At 38.3% G+C, this 17,860-nt stretch overlaps 1 protein-coding gene across 8 annotated transcripts in view; it reads right to left on the bottom strand.

Moving 5' to 3' along the window:
- Positions 1 to 17,860, bottom strand: part of CREB5 (cAMP responsive element binding protein 5) — a 256,578-nt gene that overhangs the window by 200,740 nt on the left and 37,978 nt on the right. For 7 of the 8 annotated variants that reach the window (XM_027675311.1, XM_027675304.1, XM_027675305.1 and 4 more), the window contains 3 exons: positions 13,079 to 13,150; positions 10,776 to 10,869; positions 2,231 to 2,352 (listed from right to left, as the gene is read on the bottom strand). In XM_027675311.1, coding sequence (XP_027531112.1) covers positions 2,231 to 2,352; positions 10,776 to 10,869; positions 13,079 to 13,132 — 270 coding nt within the window. In that variant the 5' untranslated portion in view covers positions 13,133 to 13,150. The remainder of the gene's footprint in view (positions 1 to 2,230; positions 2,353 to 10,775; positions 10,870 to 13,078; positions 13,151 to 17,860) is intronic. The other variant, XM_027675309.1, reaches the window with a different exon arrangement.

Genomic DNA, 17,860 nt, shown 5'->3' with positions numbered 1-17,860 from the left:
ACAGCAGACTAATTGGAAACACAGAGCAAGTGTGACAGGTTAGCCAGCTAGTGGGACTTGTGCCCCCTTTTGCTTTTCTTTCCTTTCTTTTTTTTTTCCTTTTTCCACCCCTTCCTTTTTTCTTTTTTTTTTTTGTTTTTTTCCCACCTCCACCATCAATTTTTTGCTCCCTCACCATCAGCAACAGCAGCTGCAGGGGTTGGTAGGAGGAGGGCAGAATAAGAGTCCCAGAGATCGCTAAACAGTTGGAATTATCAGGTAATTTGATGCCCTTGTCTAGGTTTTAATCAGATTGTGCAACTACCCCTAAAATGAAACATCAAGCATTGCAATCTGTGGCTAACTGCACAGAGGTCCACTTCTGTAGACTTCATCTCCTACTCCTGCAAAATAAACATCATGTAGAAAGAACTGCTTAGGAATCCTCTAATGTTCAAAGAAGTAGGAATGTACAGAAACGTTCTTGATTCTAGCTACAACTCCTGCCTGCAGCACTTTAACCACTATTTTTTAAATTAAATCTAAAATTAGACCTATTTATCTCAATACAGGCTGTTTCCTAATATTTGTCCCACACACAAAGCTGTGAGGGTTAGTCTGGGCTATTTTCCCAATACTTGACCAAAACTTGAACTCTCTCATATATGGACACTCTTCTGCCTTGCTCAGCATACCAAGACACAGCCTCTCTCCTCCTCTATCTGTCCCAATCTCTTTCCTTATGAGCCACAAATAAACCATCCCTAGACTTCTTTCCCTATAAACCAAAACCAAAACACCCCTAGATTCCCTTCACATCTTCTTTCTACAAGCCTCTTTTCCTGTTCTGCACCTCAGCAAGCAGCTTTACACCTCTTTTCTTCTACAAAAGCCCCTCTTGGGCCTTTACTTTGCAGACCTCAAGATCCCTAATGAGCCCCAGCAGCACACACACACCTTGCAGGGATGAATTTTGAATTGGACAGCAATCACCAACACTCAAAGCAAATGAGATGATACAGCAGCTGTAAGAGGGTGTACCTATAGAGGAACACTTTGTCATTGGAGGCACAGACAATCTGAAAGGCAAATTAATGCTGAGGTAAGCAAAGGAGAAGCATCCTCTGGCTAAAGCACTGTAGCTGCTTCGTGGCAACATTTTCCTGCTTTTAGTCCCAGTTAAGGTTCAATTTGGACAAATACAGATTACTATGAGAACTAAGCCAAGTAACACAGTGTTCAATAACTGGGGAACTCCTATGACAGGGGACACATTACACAAGAATTTCCAAGAGTTGCTGAGATGGGAGAAGGGAAAACAGAGCCACAAAAGGGAACATTGTGAAGGGGAGGCATTAGGCTAATTGTTGGAAGGTTGCAGGGTGCAATATGCTCCAGTAGGAAGCCCTGCACTGCTCATGTTTTTGTTCTCACAAGCAACCAGAACTTTGGATATTATTAGAAAAGTTAAAATTTCATGCATTACTTATTGCTGGCTTCTGTAGTGCATTAATCTCTTTCACAATTCCTTGAAAATTTTAACAGTGCTTTAGGATCCCCCAAAATACTCTAACAACCTTTGGGTACAGAAGTACACTTAACCCCATACAAAGTGGCCTATATAATTCAACCAAAATTTAGCAATACTGGGACCAAAAGAACATTAATTGCAAATGGGAGACATTATCTACTAGGTATTTGAAGTCAAAATTTCCCCACTCATGAATACTTTATGAGAAATGCAGAAACATGATAAAGCTGGTAGCGATGACAAATAAATCCAGGGGCCCATCAAATAGTGGAGGAATAGAATAAAAAAAAAAGAAAAGAAAAAAATTTTGCTCTTAACTAAATGCTCCTTCATAATCCACATTTCCCTGTAATGTATTTAAGTCTGAAATCCTCACTTCAAATATGATATAATTTTCCCAAGCCTCTCCCTCAAGAGGTGTGTGGTTTGTGTTAGAGTTTACTTAAAAGCAGAGACTTGGAATCAAACCCTGGCAAACATAGGTACACACTTTTGGAAATTTAATGCTGGGATTTTTTTTTTGGTTTGGTGGTTTCATTTCTGTCAACTGCTTCAATAGTTTAAAAAGCATGTCACAATGTATAGTGCCACCTAGTTTCTAACCAAAAGGTTACTACCAGGTAGTAGAGCTCAATCTGAGTTCACACAGATTAAAGGACATTTCCTTTAACCTTTCAAGGAATCAGAAGGGGAGGAAGGGCTCGGTGTGCTCACACTCACCCTTTTGTTGTTCTCTTCTTCTTGTGCCTTCCTAAACTCGTGCTCTAGGGAGCAGTCAATGTCGTTGAAGAGACCCACTTCCTCACAATTCTTCAGAAAGCGTGTTGGTGTAGGAGTCTGATCTGAGATATGACAAGAAATTATTGTTGGTATTTAATATTAAAAGGAGAGGGAGACAACTATATAGTTTTCCAAGAAAAGAGAAATTATAACTAAACTTCTTGCCTTCCCCCCCCACCACACCATCATTAAAAAAACCACAATAGTGCTGAATTTCAACACTGTGCACTGCAAACAGCCAGTGCTTGCCATCAGTGTCTGAAATCACGCAGCATCATTCAACCAGAAAGGCAACAGGGTAGCTTTTCACAGGGCACCTAACACAAGTGCATATCCTTAACCTGTGTAAATGATCATTAGAACTGTCTATAAACTTCCAAAAATAGCTGCATGCAAAACAAAGCAAAATGCAGGCCATAATGCACACTTGCACCACAGTAGGCAGGTAACTGCTGTTGATGCGCACTAGTTAATGTCTTCAACAGCTTGAAAACCACCTCAAAAATACACATACTTAGCAAAACACATGAAGGTAACCACAGTGAGAAGTTCTGCTTCTACCACAGTTTTTGAAGGAGGAGTGAATCGACACTTATAAAAACTATGAGATCGTAAACTTTGGCCACAAAGAAGTGTCCTTTTGTGTTTTATATCTAAAAGTGTTGATAATACATACAAACCATGAAATTTGTAGTCAAATGATCCTTAATGCCTTCATCTGTAGGAATTTTTTGCCCTCTCAGAATTAATATGAAGGACAGGATTCTCTTTAATGCCACAGACAGGAGGGACTGAAGAAGGAACAAGGTTTTCAGACACCTTCTGCATAGTCATTCACAACTACCTTATGGTTTGTAACTCATTTCTTAAAGAATGAAAACTGTCATACTAAACCCTGTTCCAGATTAGGTCAATACTGACCTCAGAAAAGAGCTTCCCACTTCATGAATTCTGGAAGAAAAAAAATGGTTTTCTTGCACCTAGATAAGCTGAGTCAAGTTATAATATTACCCCCGTATAGCAGTTACCTGACACAATGAACCTTACATGTTCAGTATAGAAATACACAGCAACCCTTAAACAAAAGGCAGCACAAAAGAAAGGCATACAAAAGGAAATGCAGTTTTCACTGGGAAACTAAGGGGGAGGATCACCCTCCTCCATTATAAAGACACCTGAAACCAATTTCCATCTATATGAGGTGTGGTCATCCAGATTTGACCCTCTCAGGTAATCTAAGGGTGAAGACACTCATTTGCATTTCTGATGGAAGATCTTGATGTAACTCAAAAAGCAAGTACTTAATGTTAAAATTCTGCTTTATTTCTTTTGGCTTGAGCGTCCTACTTATGAGCTTAAAGGAAACAAAACTCAAGTGTTTAGGAATGCACACATATTTATCTATTAGTTTTCACCGCTAACTACTGTATTACGAGAGTCAGAAACGTAAGACTATCCAAAAATCTTGCAAGAACTCAGCATAAGGAAATGAGTGGACAAGGTGCTGACAGTGATGAGAGCTGAGGACACTCAGCACTTTATAGGTCCATATCCTAAATAAGCAGTGTCAAATAAATCTCTAGGGTAACCACACTGAACTCAGTAGATTTACACCAGGGTTGTCTTTGACCCTTGATTGGAGTTTGTATTGGAAATGAAGTGCACTAAAATGCAGGAGAAATAGATTTATTTCCAAAAAAGATTAAATGTTACTTTAGTGAACAACCCAACTGCTTTGATGAAAAACAAGCTTGGACACAAAAGGCATGTTAGTATCTGAATGTGAGGTAAATAAAAGAAATGTTTTATTGTTAGAAGTGGTATGTCCATATCAGATAAGGAAGGTATCAATTTCATAGCCAAGATTAGAAACTACCATTTCATAAAGAAGTTGATGGCATCACTTCGACTAGAATCAAAACTCCTGGGTTTTTTTAGAGTTGCTTGAGCCCAGAATTTGAGGGGCAGGGCAGAAGAGAATATGCTAATGTAGTCTTTGTTATTTTCCATCAAAGTATGCAACTAATCCAAAAATCAAGCATCAGTACAACAGGTCAAAGGCAACTTAATGGATAAAAAGGTGATGAGGAGATATGTGCAGCTGAAGTTCCCAACCTGTTCAGCATCTATTCAATGAATGGTAGACTGACAAAAAAAGTTATCTCAGTGAAGTAGATCCATTTTAACAGTAAAAACAAGCAACCCAGAGCAAGAATGTGACTTAAATTCACAGAGGCCTCAGTGGCTTTTCTTTGCACATGCTGAAAGTGTATCTTCTGCACCACAAAATTAACGAATTTTGCCTACCGTTGAACTTTCCAGTTTATTACTTTATTATCTCAAAATATCAAAACTGATAGATTAATGACACTATTTACACCACCAACATATTGACATGGTGATCTTAATTTACTACCTTAGTCTCCCTATATGGTTACTGTAGTTCTATGATCCACAAATCAGACTGGTAGGAATTCACACCAAGATTTTGTTAAAAAAGACAGCCCCTCTCTTCTCCCAAATGGGGCGGAAGCACTACTAACCACCCAGCCTAAACTCCATCCACAGAGCTTCTGGAAGCCAGCTCAGTCAGATATAAAACAAGAGCTGCCTTTCTACCTTAAAGTACTTCATCCTTCAACATTCACAGAAATCAGGAGTCCACAAAATCTGTTTGTGTGGATCAGAACTGATAAAGATCCAGACTTTAAAATGTTGAGACTTTACATGGTTAAACTGCACTAACACTGAACTCACTGGTTTCAGGACTTCAGGTCTACCAAATCCAGTGGTCTTGTGTTGCTCTGGAGCAACCATTTTGCCTCTGCAAAACACCAGGTTTCCTTTAGGAGGTGGGCAAACTAGTAGAATAAATTATTCTCAACACCACAGTATTTCTTTTACTTAAATTAGGCAAGCTTTTGTGTTTTAACTGGGAATAGTATCACAAAGAAGACCGTGGCATAAGCTACATATTCAGGTCTCCCAGAATTAATAAAATATTTGTCATTCTCAGCACTTAAAAATGTATTAATAGTTCCAACATCTTGTGCCTGACCTCACTGTTCCCTGTTGGTACAAATAAAGTTTTTGTTGCTATCACCAGTGCGCACAACTATTGCAGGCTCACTGAGAATGGGGCTTTAATTTGTTGTACTTCAGCAACTGGATAAGCCAGACCCGTCTGGACCCAAACTCAGACAGAGCCAGCACCACTCAGAATTCCTGCTGAGGATACACATTATGTAGGAAGCTGTCCTGCAGGCACACTGGTACCCATACAGCCCAGGAATTTAATGTCCCAAGATGTATTTTGAATTGGGATGCTTGGGATACAGGTTTATCTGGGTTAACCCTGGATATCTGCCTGTTATACTCATCAGCCATCTCAACACGGTCCCTTTGGTCGACATGTAAAAATCTTTCCATCCTTCATTAGTTCCATCCTCCAGAACTAGTTTACTGTGCTTTGAGGCATCTACCTGTAGCCAACTCTCACTTTGTAGGTGAACCTCTCATCTGATAATTACTTAGGAAGTTATTTCTATCTCACCTTTACCACCAGCTTGAACATAGAAATTGTCAAGCTTCAGACTAGGCAATAAATATTTTGTTCAGCCTATTACTGAGGTGAATAATCAGCCTCTCTGATGACATGACCAGAAAGGCTGCAAGAAACATTTAGTTTAAATAAACTTCAAAAATGTAAATGGACAATATATAAGCCCCAGAGCAAGTCCAAAAGGTCTCATCTGTGCAGATCCCAAGTTAATCTACTGTATCTTACAGGAGAGGATTTCAGAAGCACTCAGCAATCAGATTCTGACAAGAACCTGACATACCATGTGTATTTTGGTTGCTGACCATTTTGAAAATCTGCCCTCAATGTCTGAAGTGACACCTGATTTTCCAGACTCGTTAAAAAATTTATGCTGTATGGCAATGAGGAATTTGAAGTCTTCAGTAAATTCAAAAGATTCCATTATGTACTCATAATGTTTGGCAATGCATGGGGGTTTCTTTGTTGTTGTTTCTTTGAGGGTGTGGGAGTTGAAATAATAACCTCAGAAAGGACACAGTCTCAATATATTGTTTTCAAAACAACAGCTCAGGAAACACAACATTAGCTTGCTCTATAGAAAGTTTACTTGACTCACCCAGAATGTGTTTTATAAAACTACCTTGAATTCTTGAGTGTCATCCCTCAAAACACAGAAGAAAACTTTAAAGCATGATACCAGTTTTAAAAACCCTGGAGAACCAAAGAACAGTTATGTGAAACAAGATTTCATTAAAAAAAAAAAAAAAATCTAATTCAGTAAAAGATACCTAACAGCACAGCTCCCAAGTGTGTAACTTGATTCTTCATCTTTCTTTCAAAAAAAAAAAAATGTTTAGTCTGATGTGCAGTAATAACAGGCATTCGGCTTGTTCAGCTGTGGGCTCTGTTTAAGTTACACACTTGCCTGTGTTGTACTTTCATACAACAATAACAAAGTCAGAGTAATAGGGCTAACATGGAAAATTGAAGTGCTGCCCTTCAAGCAGCCACAAGGGCAGGGGAATGTTCTGAGAAATTAAAAAAAGTTTCTTCATTGATTTGGCAGGTTCCTACCTAAGTGTACCGAGAAGCTCAAGATCATAACACCTCAAACAGGTGATCAAAACTGGAGAGGAAGAAGAGGTGCATCTGGGCATAAATGGTGAACCTGCCTCCACTAAGATCAAGGCTACGAAGAATTTTACTGCTTAATAATGTATTGTTTAAAGCACTGGTTGGACTTTCCAAGGGGGTGCACATACTGGGTACAACAAATTTTTACAGTCTTCTGGTCACTCCGAACCTGACCAGTAGAATGTTAGAAGACTTATCATTTCATTATTTGGTAAAGCAAGAGACACAGAAGCAAACAAGAAAGCAAACAATAGTATTGGTCCTTATACCCAATAGTTTTTCACTCCACAAAATTCATGCCTAGATAAACCTGTCTGTGTAAACTACAAGGAGAAAAAAATTAAGCCAACCAAGGAGGACAGAAGCTACCTCACTGACACAGGCATTATCTGGGAAAAGGAATACATTTGTACTACCTTTAGCACATGCACTTTTTTCATCTAGAGAAGACTGCTTCTGTCTCCAAAGTAGGCTTCAACACCAAAACTCTAGAGGATTGGACTTCAGTAAATAGAATGAAGAAGAAAAAGGGTTTCTGTGTAGATAATCCCCAGCTCCCAAAGTTCAGTTCCACAAGGCTTTTAGTTCTTACCTGGAGGGAACAATCTATTCCACAGACATTAATATTTAGGTGTTTAAACACAAAAGCTTTGACATACAAGAAACCACAGAGTTTCAAGGCAATGCAATCAATGTTCAGTTAGCACAAAAATGAAGAGATGGCATCTATTTCAGTCAATCTAACTACAAAGTTGCCTGCAATGATGACTAGCATGAAAAACTTACACAAGATATTCTGTGTTATCTCAAACAGCCTTTTTTGGCTGGAAAGATGGAAATGGAAAATATCAATGACTCTCTATCCATACTTACAACAAGATTTTCTAACAAAAAAAATAAAATGCATACACAAAAAGTAACAAATAACATTCATTTTAAAAGATTCTTTAAAAAGAATTGCAATGTCAAGTTGTCCAACAAAGTATCACTTGCATTTTAATGAAATGCCTCTAGCATACATCCCTTCCATTTACACAGTCGCAGAACAGAACAGCTGTTTAGTGTAAGTACGTATCTGGAGCTTCTGAACTGGTTCAAGAGTCACCAGATTTAATATAGTTTGTTCTTCTTAAACCAGCATGAAGAAAAATAGTAGAAAATATAGTGGAGCTAGTTGATAACAAGGAAGCTCCTGGACAGACATACCTGATAGAACCAACACTTTTGATCAGGTCATGAAACATTGTTTATTAAACACTGACCCCACCTACATAACAACATATAACTTTACACGTAACATAATTTTATCTCTCTCTTAGAAATTTATACTTCAGACCTCAACACAGATTTCACACAAAAAACAAGTTCCTTCTTCCCAAGCCATATTTTCTCAGTTTCTAAAATGTCATGTTGGTACAAGACCAACAGCTCCTCAATTTAAGTGCCTACTTCAAGTAACACTTTATAGAAAACATGTTCGGTGTGCATTAAATATTACTGATATTATACTGATCCCAGACTGGGGATTAAGCTATCTCTTGAAACAAGGTAGATAATTCTAATGTCTAACTGAAAGCATACAGGCCATTATTTCTCATGACTAGTTGCTAATAATGAATGAATTAAATACAACAAATTAAAAGAGAGTATACAACATACTGGAAAAAAAACAAAAAAGTCTGACTTCCAGGTAGCTTAGGAAAAAGAGGGGGAAAGAAAAAAAAACTAACACTGCACCTGGCTTATTAAAGGGCAATTGGCGCTGCAATTCTTTGAACCTACTGATGACAGAAAAAATTTTAAAAAAGGTCAAATAAGCAAAAATGCAAAAAACAAGGAAGACATGAAGACAAATGTTTAAGAGAAAAGTCTGTTTCTTCTTCCCATATATCATTATTTTTTCATTATGAAATCTAAGAATAAAACATCTTAAACTTTAAGGTATTTAGATTTCCCCAGGGTTTCGGTGGGTAATGAAACAACTATTTTTTAATGTCTTCCTGAAGAGAGTAGATGATCTATGATGCTTCCAGAGTAAGGATTGCAAAATGCCAAACAAATCCAGCAAACAAATACAAAAAGAGAATTCAATACACAGCAGCACAAAGTTGTCAGGCCATTACAGTCAGGCACATTGGCCACAGTCTTTGAGAACACGTGTACTCTTTCACTGCTACAGAGCATTGTCATACACGAAGCTCAAAGAATACATCCCTTAGAGGCAATCTTGGAATCTTTCTGGCCAGAAAATTCTGCATTAGTATATACTGTTGGCTAACTGCAGGTTTAGGGGGCCCAGTACTGGTGGTAGTGCTGGAAGACAGTCATTTTGCCTGGGAATACAAGCCATTGGAAGGAGCAGGACAGTTAAATCATAGAAGTTACCAAACCCAAATGGAGCTACTCTACTCAGGGGACTCCTGATGACAGAATAGACTTCTTAGAAACTGCACTCGAACCAAAGTCTTGCCTAACAGAAAGTTTTATCAAAAGCCAGCACTTGCACAGGGTGAATGTGCCCACAGCACAGATGTCTTTGAACAGTTTCACTGCCAAAGGACATAGCAAAATAGAAAAGCAGCATTTTCTCACTTGTGCTTGCAAACACAGGATTCTGCAGGCACAGCTGGCATGCAGGCACTTTACAAGTCCTACTCTTCAACATGCTGTGTACTGTTTCTTTCTAAACTTAGTCCACTATGGCATTTTCAAATGTAAATGCAAAATAAACTCTATTTGGGATAAAGTCTGTCTCACTATCATTGCTGCCTAAGTCCCAACAAAAAAAAAATCCTAAATCAAATATTTGCAAACCATTGTTACCTAACTATGATTATCAGAAAAGAGTTAGTCTGCTGGAGACCCTTTAATCATTACATATTTGCACCTAAAATGGCATAATTTTTGTTGAAGAACCCCATTGCAAAAGATAAATATCAAATGCTGGTGAACATCCACACACACATTTGCATCATAGAGGTTTTTTCTGCAATTACTTTGAAACCTGAAAAATCCTAGTGATATTATTCTAAATAATCCATTACTATTGCCCATAGAATAAACAATAGGAAAGGGAATAGGAGAGGAGAGAAGAGGTAAAACGAAGGCTAGCTTGATGTTACCCAGCACTCACTGAAGCCAGCAAGTCACCAGTGTGTAGTTACACAGACAAGAGTGTGAAAAGATGGTGTAAGAAAAATACTACATAAGAAACTAAAGGGTGTAATTGCACCTAATACCAAAAAACCCCTGTGTATGATGGGGGCAGTGCAGAGAGAGATGGTTACCTTCAGGGGGAAAGGGTACTGGATACTACCCAACAGTTTACCTTTCTGGTTATGGCTATTTACAGTGGACAGTTCTTGAGTCACCATAAAGGTGGCTTGTACAGTGTGGCCTGTTCCAGTTGCTGAAGTGAATCTGTCCAGCTTAAATGGCCAGTCTTATAGGAACAGCAAAATTCACTTCATTAACACACTGACTGCTGGGCTCCCAGGTGACATGCACTTAAGTGCCTATATTTCACTGGCATGATGACATGAGAATCAATGATAGAGCTGCCAGCATGGCTGAGGTTCAACAATTTCTTTCCCTCTCATGCCAAACGTATATGAAGACATAAGAATGGTAAATGTCTTTTTGTTCAAAGATATGCATTCTAGCTTATTCCATCTCTACTTATTATTTAACTGGAGCTGGGGCTTTTTAAAACCAATCTTGGAGGCAATTTGCCAGTAGCTTTCTGGTAGGAGTCATGCTTTCAACATCATCTGAATAGTTATCTTGACTCTTGAATTCATGTCTTCTTACCTGATAACATATTATCTGTTTTTATTGAAGGAAACTTCAAAGTCATTTCATGTTTGTGCCTGTGAATCATCAGATGATCCTCTGTTGGAAAACGCTGTCAGGCAAACACAGAGAGAGAGAGAGAGAAAGAGAGAGAGAAAAAAAGAGAAAAAGAAAAAAAAAAGAAGAATTTAATTCTCTAATAAACTTTTGGCATTGGACAGAATTTCAAAAATGAGAGAGAGAAAGAATTTATCCAGCTAGAAATGTGTCCACATGGCACAGGAAACAGAATATTTGAAAATGCAAGTGCGTATGAGTAACAAATAATGGTATTCAATTTAGAAACGTATTTGCTGCCGTGCTCTCTGGAAAGGAAAACCATAAGGTGTCATGCATTTGCTTGAAAAAACTGCAGACCTGGATTCTAAGGGTCTCCAGCTACCACAGTCTCACAAGTCACCACGTGTCTGAGGATCTGTGATAGCTGCTGTTGTGTTTGCTCTTAGCCCACGGCAAATGCTAAGTAATAAGGCAAATCTTAAATCACTACTGGATTTTTCTGCCTTTGTGTCTTTCTGCAACCTATATCTGATGAACAGCAATAAAAATAATCAAATAAGCCAGCTTTTGAATACCCAAAAGTATTCAGGCAGAATGTGGTTTCAATTTTGGAAATGTCTGATACTTTAACTTGATTTGAAGTGGCAAAGCAATGGCGCTCAGTTTTATAGCAACTCATTATGACCCTTTATGACACTAAATTAAATTCTTTTCCTTAGTCAAGGAGAGAAGGTGGAGGGATGTTCTTTGTAAGAAGCTAATCAGTGTGCTAAATTTGTTTTTAGTCCGACAACAGACTTCTACAACAAATAGTTTTTTTTTAACAAGATGAAGAAGAGATAAGCTTGAATAAATGCTCAAGCACTTGTACACTTGGGCTCAAAGAGCAGACTGGTTCTGTAAAGTTTCCTTCATCAGAATGATCATACACAGATCTTTGCTACTGTAATAGTTTTAACAGGGTTATTTCAGGACAAGCAAAGGCCAAAAGTTGTATCACCGAGGCTTGAGGGGGGAAAAAGAAAATTTAAAGCAGCTTTTTAAATCAACAAGTACATAGGAGACCAAAGAAAAAAGAAAAAAAGACAGAGTTAAAGGGACCTAAAGTTTTCAACACAATATACTCTTGGCTAAGTGACTTTGCTTGTGACTATAGTATTGACAGTTGCCTTATGTTACACCTTCTGAAAATCTCTCTAAGCCCATAGACAAAGCAGCATAAATAATGGCAATGAATTCTCTGGAGGAAAAAATAGAAAAAGAAAGAAATCCCAGCTAGAATGTAGTGGCTGACCCACCTTAAAGCACTACATGTGACTTCTGCTTACAGATAACCTGAAATCCCTTAAAATTCAGCCTCCCCACAGTGCCAAAAAAAACCAACTAAAATAGATGCACACGGGAACCCTGTGGTACAAGCCTAAAAGATGCTCTTGCCTGAAGATTTTACTCACAAACTCTTGTCACTAAACCAAATTAGGGTCAAAAGTGCCACACATGGAACTTCCCTCATTGATGCACTCAGGGGAACTTCCCTCACTACTGCAAAATCACCGAAAAACCACATAAATCCCAATTGAAATCCTTGTCACTTCAGGCTTTTTAAGCTTATTAGACATCTAGTGTTACAGGTCGGATTATACCCTCAGAGACACAGGGCAGACCACCAGTCAACAGGACAGGAATCCCAAATGTACATCCCAGGGCAAAAATTATCTACTGGCTGCATTTTCTGTAGAAAATATTTAGTAGAAAGATGTCTTAAAGATTCAAAATAAATAAATAAATAAATAAGCAGCAGCTAATAAGATATCAGTGTATTTAAGTATTTAAACCAGAAAAAATCGGGAGGGTTACTACATCCAATAACAAGCATAATATATTCCATCATACATCTAAGCAGAAGACAGACAAATGTGCCCTGCCTAGTGTATTCTCTCTTGCTAGTCACTAAAGGAATTTGCAATACCTGGCTTGAAACATTAGGCTTGGGGATGAGAGAAGGCACAGAAGCAGATTTAGAAGCACTTTTACTGACTCAGTTTTGACTGGCTGTTGTATATTTGCTTGAAATATTTTGTAATAATGTCTTGTGGGAAAGGAGGGAATTGAGGGGGAGAAGGACTTAAAAATAAAAAGCACACCAAACAAAACCCTGACACACATATTATTATTAGACATGTGTTAAAATATCAGGAGGCATTATACAAGCCAGAGCTAGTGCTGAGGACTCAATTAATATCACCGCTGACTCCACTCACCTGTGAGCAGCCTGGGGCACTGCAGACAAAAGGCCTCTCCTGCTCCAAGTTCATCTTTGATTCCTCATAAATCTACATGTTAAAAGGGGGAGGGGGAAAGAAAGGGAACCTATGAATATATAAGTTCTAAACTTCACACAGGCATGCAACATACAGTCGTCACGGTTTATGCATTTATTTCAAACTCCACAAACAGACCAGAACAAAGTTTTCATCCTCAGAGTACTAATTTTGCTAATATTCAGCAGTCTCCCTGTAGTCTAAGTTCTTATTAACCTTCCTGAGGACATATTTACTTTGAGGAAAGAAAAAAATGTTCAGCTTTCACAGCAGAAATCTGCCTCAGAAAATAGCATATGTTCAGTGTTGTTATTAGATAAGACCGTGTCTGCTCAGAAATATCTTGAATTAAAGGTTTTTACCTTTCCTCCTTCAGTTCCTGCTGAACTACATTAAAACCAGACATCTACGTTACTTCTGAGAAAAAAAACCCACTTATTGAAGTTCTGAATCCATACTGTCTGATATTAATAACTTAAATACATTACATACATCTCTCTATACACACAAGGTAATTGTGCATCCCCATCCTTTAAAAGGTCAGCTAGATCCTCAAGAGCTTGAGAAGTGAAGTTTTGTCTAAAACTGAACTTCCCCATAGCAGTTCCGGTCCTGTAACCTTCAACTAAACCCTGGGAGAAAGTTCCTGAGTCTTGAATAAAACCAAAGGATGAAACATTCACCCTCAGAACACACAGCTGAATTTGGGTCAATATAAGAGCAGTGTCCCTGACCAGAAAAAAAACACTAATAATTTTTTTAGTAACATTCAAGGATGTAAAATAACTAAGTCATTCATTTCGGAAATGTTTTGAGCCTTTTGGTGCAACTGTTATCACCAGCTAGAATGTAGTGGCTGACACACCTTAAAGTACTACGTGTGACTTCTGCTTTCACATTATCTGAAATCCCTTAAAATTCAGCGTCCCCACAGTCCCACTTAGAAAAATACCCAGGTTGTGTTTGTATAATTTTTTCATGAACCAAAGAGAAATATCTTTATGGAGAAGCAGATTGTGATTTCAAAACTACAAAAATCTGCAGAAGGACAGCTGCTAAAGTTACACTACTCCACTGTAATTTTTAAAAACACAATTCATCGTTTCCTATTATCAGGACACTTACACTTGACAGAAAGCTCTATTTCCAGAAGAGTTGCTCCCATCCCTTGCAAACAATAAATACATCATTAACCTGAACATCAGCCAGACCTCTACTTGCAGCAATTATTTTCACTGCCCTAAGTTCTCAAAGAAAAAAACAAACAAACAAAAACCAAACAAAACTTTTGGATGATAACGTTTTCTTTTTAATTAAAATTCATTCCGGTGGACAACATTAGCCTGACAGGATATTTTACTACTTGTGAAATAAATAAACCCCACTTTTTATCTGACTCCACTGACTCGTAGAAGCAGCATCTAGAAGTGAAGAATTTCTACTTTTATTTGCCCTTTAACTTTCACAAGGACACTACTCCCTAAAGGTGATAATAAGCATCAACTGATCTTCACAATGTGGGCATCTCTACCAACATCAGGCCTGAGCCAAGTGATTTACTGCACCACATACAATCAGGTGTCAAGAAAGACCCTAACTCAGGACTAACCATGTATGCACAGAAGGCTAGAACTGAAATAACTAAAATTGTACCTAATTTACTCCTTTAAGATTATTCATATCCTGTTTTGATTTAACTTACAGCTATGTTAAACTGAAATAGGATACTCATAATCAGAAATGAAAGAGTATGTTCATACACTAAAATAACTAAAGGTGTCAAATTACTTCTAATTTCAGTTATTTCAGTTCCAGACTGTGCAGAGACAAGCTCTTCAGAGATGAAGCCATAAAAATACTCTAAATTATGCTATCCTGTCTGAAAGAAACAAGCAGCAGACAAACTAGACAAACAAACCCCCTCCAAAACAAAACCAAAACCTCCAACTAAGTTTGATTTTTAAATATACCTTTATTTATGGGATGTAACCCCAGGATGTTGTCTTTCCTAAAGACCTTTTCACAGAAAGAAGAAAAAAATGAAAAGCTACGCGTGAATAATGAAAGGCTTTATCTAATATCTCAATTACTCCTGTAACTGAAGCACTGCCAAAGGTTTCTGTTACCCTTCTCCCCTCCTCAGGGGACAATGACAACGGCATTTTCAATAGCAGAACAACAGATGAGACTCAGTTAAAGAAAACAAGACAGTAACAATTCTGGTCCCAAGCGTCCAAGTGGATTTCAAAACATTACAAGGAATTATTTGGAGTTTGTTTTCTTATTGAATATTGCAAGTCTAAGACTCCTCACCCTGAGCTTGAGCTTTAGTACCTGAATCTGTCAGTGTATGCTCTGATAAAAATTAAATGATTCTCAAGGTTATCTAGATAGATAAGCACAGACTAAGCACCTAAATAATATACTAGATTAGAACTAGAATCCTGAGCATGAGCATGAACTCCAGGAAATCAACTCCAGGAAAACATGAACTTGGTGTTTATTCTCAGTACTTGGAAAAGGTGTTAGATTCAACATCTAACTGTTTCCACAAATGTACAAGCAAATGCTTGTTCCCATGAGAATCATTCTTCGCAGACACTAAACTTAAAAAAAGTAATAATTCAGAATAGCTGTATCACCTGCACTACTGTCTAGCAAAACTTAACCCATATTACATGTTACCAGGTAGAACAGTGAGTGCCCTCAAGACAAATTGCCCCATGCAGAATTTGTGTTCACATGCGATGCTATCACCACAGTTGAGACTGCACTACTATTGACTGTCTTACAACAGTAAATGAATGAAAGAAGCTGTCTGCTGCCTACAATTTTTGAAAGGGTGTCTGGTGCTTGGTTATTGTGTGGCAGCAATTCCAGCTTTATGCTCGAATGTTGACCAGAAACAAGCAGCTGAATGTCTGGGCTGTGAGTGTGGACCTTCTGCATGCCTCAATCCTGCTGAACCCTGCAAGACCTACAGATGCACAAGCAACACAGGGTCTCACCCCAGGTTTGCAGCAGGGTGGGGGCTTTCAGCAACAGAGGTGTTCTGGTTGTGCACAGCACATCTTGCACAGCACCCTTTTCAAGATGCAGGCATGCATCTCCCATCCTTCAGCCCGGGGTATAGACAGCTGCACACAGCCTCTGGCATACACTTCTCTTCACATGTCTCACGTGTGTTGCTGGGCCAAACATTCCACATCTTCTTTTTCCACACTGTGTGCAGGTGAAGGAAGGAAATAACGCAACCAATGGCAACATTTCGACTTCACCTAATAAAAATAAATCACAGCAGCTTTTCCATCTAAATTAGGGTGCTTATTAACCTTTGGGATCTTAAAAATTCAAGTTACACTCATGGAACTCTTGTAGTACTACCTATAACTGCTGCAATTAATGCACATGAAGAATATCAGACAAATTCATAACTGTAAAGTTAAAAAATTTCTCAGGTCTGCATTTTTTTGGTCTGTTATCAATAGCTTAATTTATTGCAACTTTGTGACCTCTTTGAAGAAACAAAGGATTATAAATACAAGCAAACACTAATATTGATATGTCAGCATTAGTTCTGATATTATTAACAATAGGCATTATGCAGCAGAAAAGGGGGCTGAATTTTAATAGACATGTTAACAACATCTGTCAGCATTTATTGCCCTATTGTGACCATGTAAAGAGCCTTATTGGCAGAATGTGTAAGCAAGGAAATCTGCTACGCTGTTGTAGCCTGCCATTATCCTGAAATATCACTCTGCTCAGGAAAAGTGAAGGTATTCTGATTAGAAAAAGAAGGAAACAAAAACACAAAAGAAAGACTTCTCCAAGCCACGTCACATGGAAGAGAAACAAGTAAGTTCTGCAGAAAGCCAAGATTTTCTTCTATTCCTTGATTTTTGCATAAGATACTTGTAAAGAGTTCTTACTATAATTAATAAATCTGAAGCCCACAGCAAGGAATGCAAGAACATAACAAAGAAATAAAAAGCAAACAAAAGAAACGAAACCACCCTCAGAACACAGCAACAAACTACATCTCCTCTCAGCAGCATTCAGAGAGAAGTACCCCATGTCCTCAGGCTCCTCGAGGAGATTTTGTAGAGCCCCAGGATCATCCTTTCTGAACCAGAAAAACAGTTCTAACATCTAATACCAAGAAAGCACACTCCTTTCTGTCTCTCTCTCCTCCTTTTTAAACTCAGCAGTAGTCTTACTGCCATACTGGTAAAAACATCAAGCAGGCTTGTTTCCTGTTTCAATGTTATTCTTGAAGTGGGCTGCAGTAAGAATCTGATTTTCATTGGGCTATTATTATTTGCAGCTGTGTGACCTTTTTAACCCTCTTTTAAAAGTGACATTTCAGCCTTCAACCTCAAGCTGTCTAAATGTTGCAGGGTTTTCAGGCCTCTGATTAACAGAGGAAAAGAACTGATGGGGAGGTGTATACTACAATGTGTCTAATACAGGTCAATGCACCCATCCTGCCATTTGCACAAGTGAGTAATTACACTCTTACAAGTAACCTGTTTGTTGAAATTAATCACCTGGGCACATGCTTGCAAGACAGGTTTCTTCAGCCTGGTGTAACCAAGGTCACTGAGATTTCCAAATACAAGTACAAAATACACAGTTGCTGGTGTTAGCAGCAGTATGCAGAGACATGAGCAATAAATGAAGCATCACCTGTTTTTTAGGGTCATGGGCACAATGTTTAAA

This window comes from Neopelma chrysocephalum, unplaced genomic scaffold, assembly GCF_003984885.1.
Source record: "Neopelma chrysocephalum unplaced genomic scaffold, ASM398488v2 Primary Assembly neopelma1_26, whole genome shotgun sequence".
NCBI lineage: Eukaryota > Metazoa > Chordata > Aves > Passeriformes > Pipridae > Neopelma > Neopelma chrysocephalum.
This window is presented reverse-complemented; position numbering and strand designations above follow the sequence as displayed.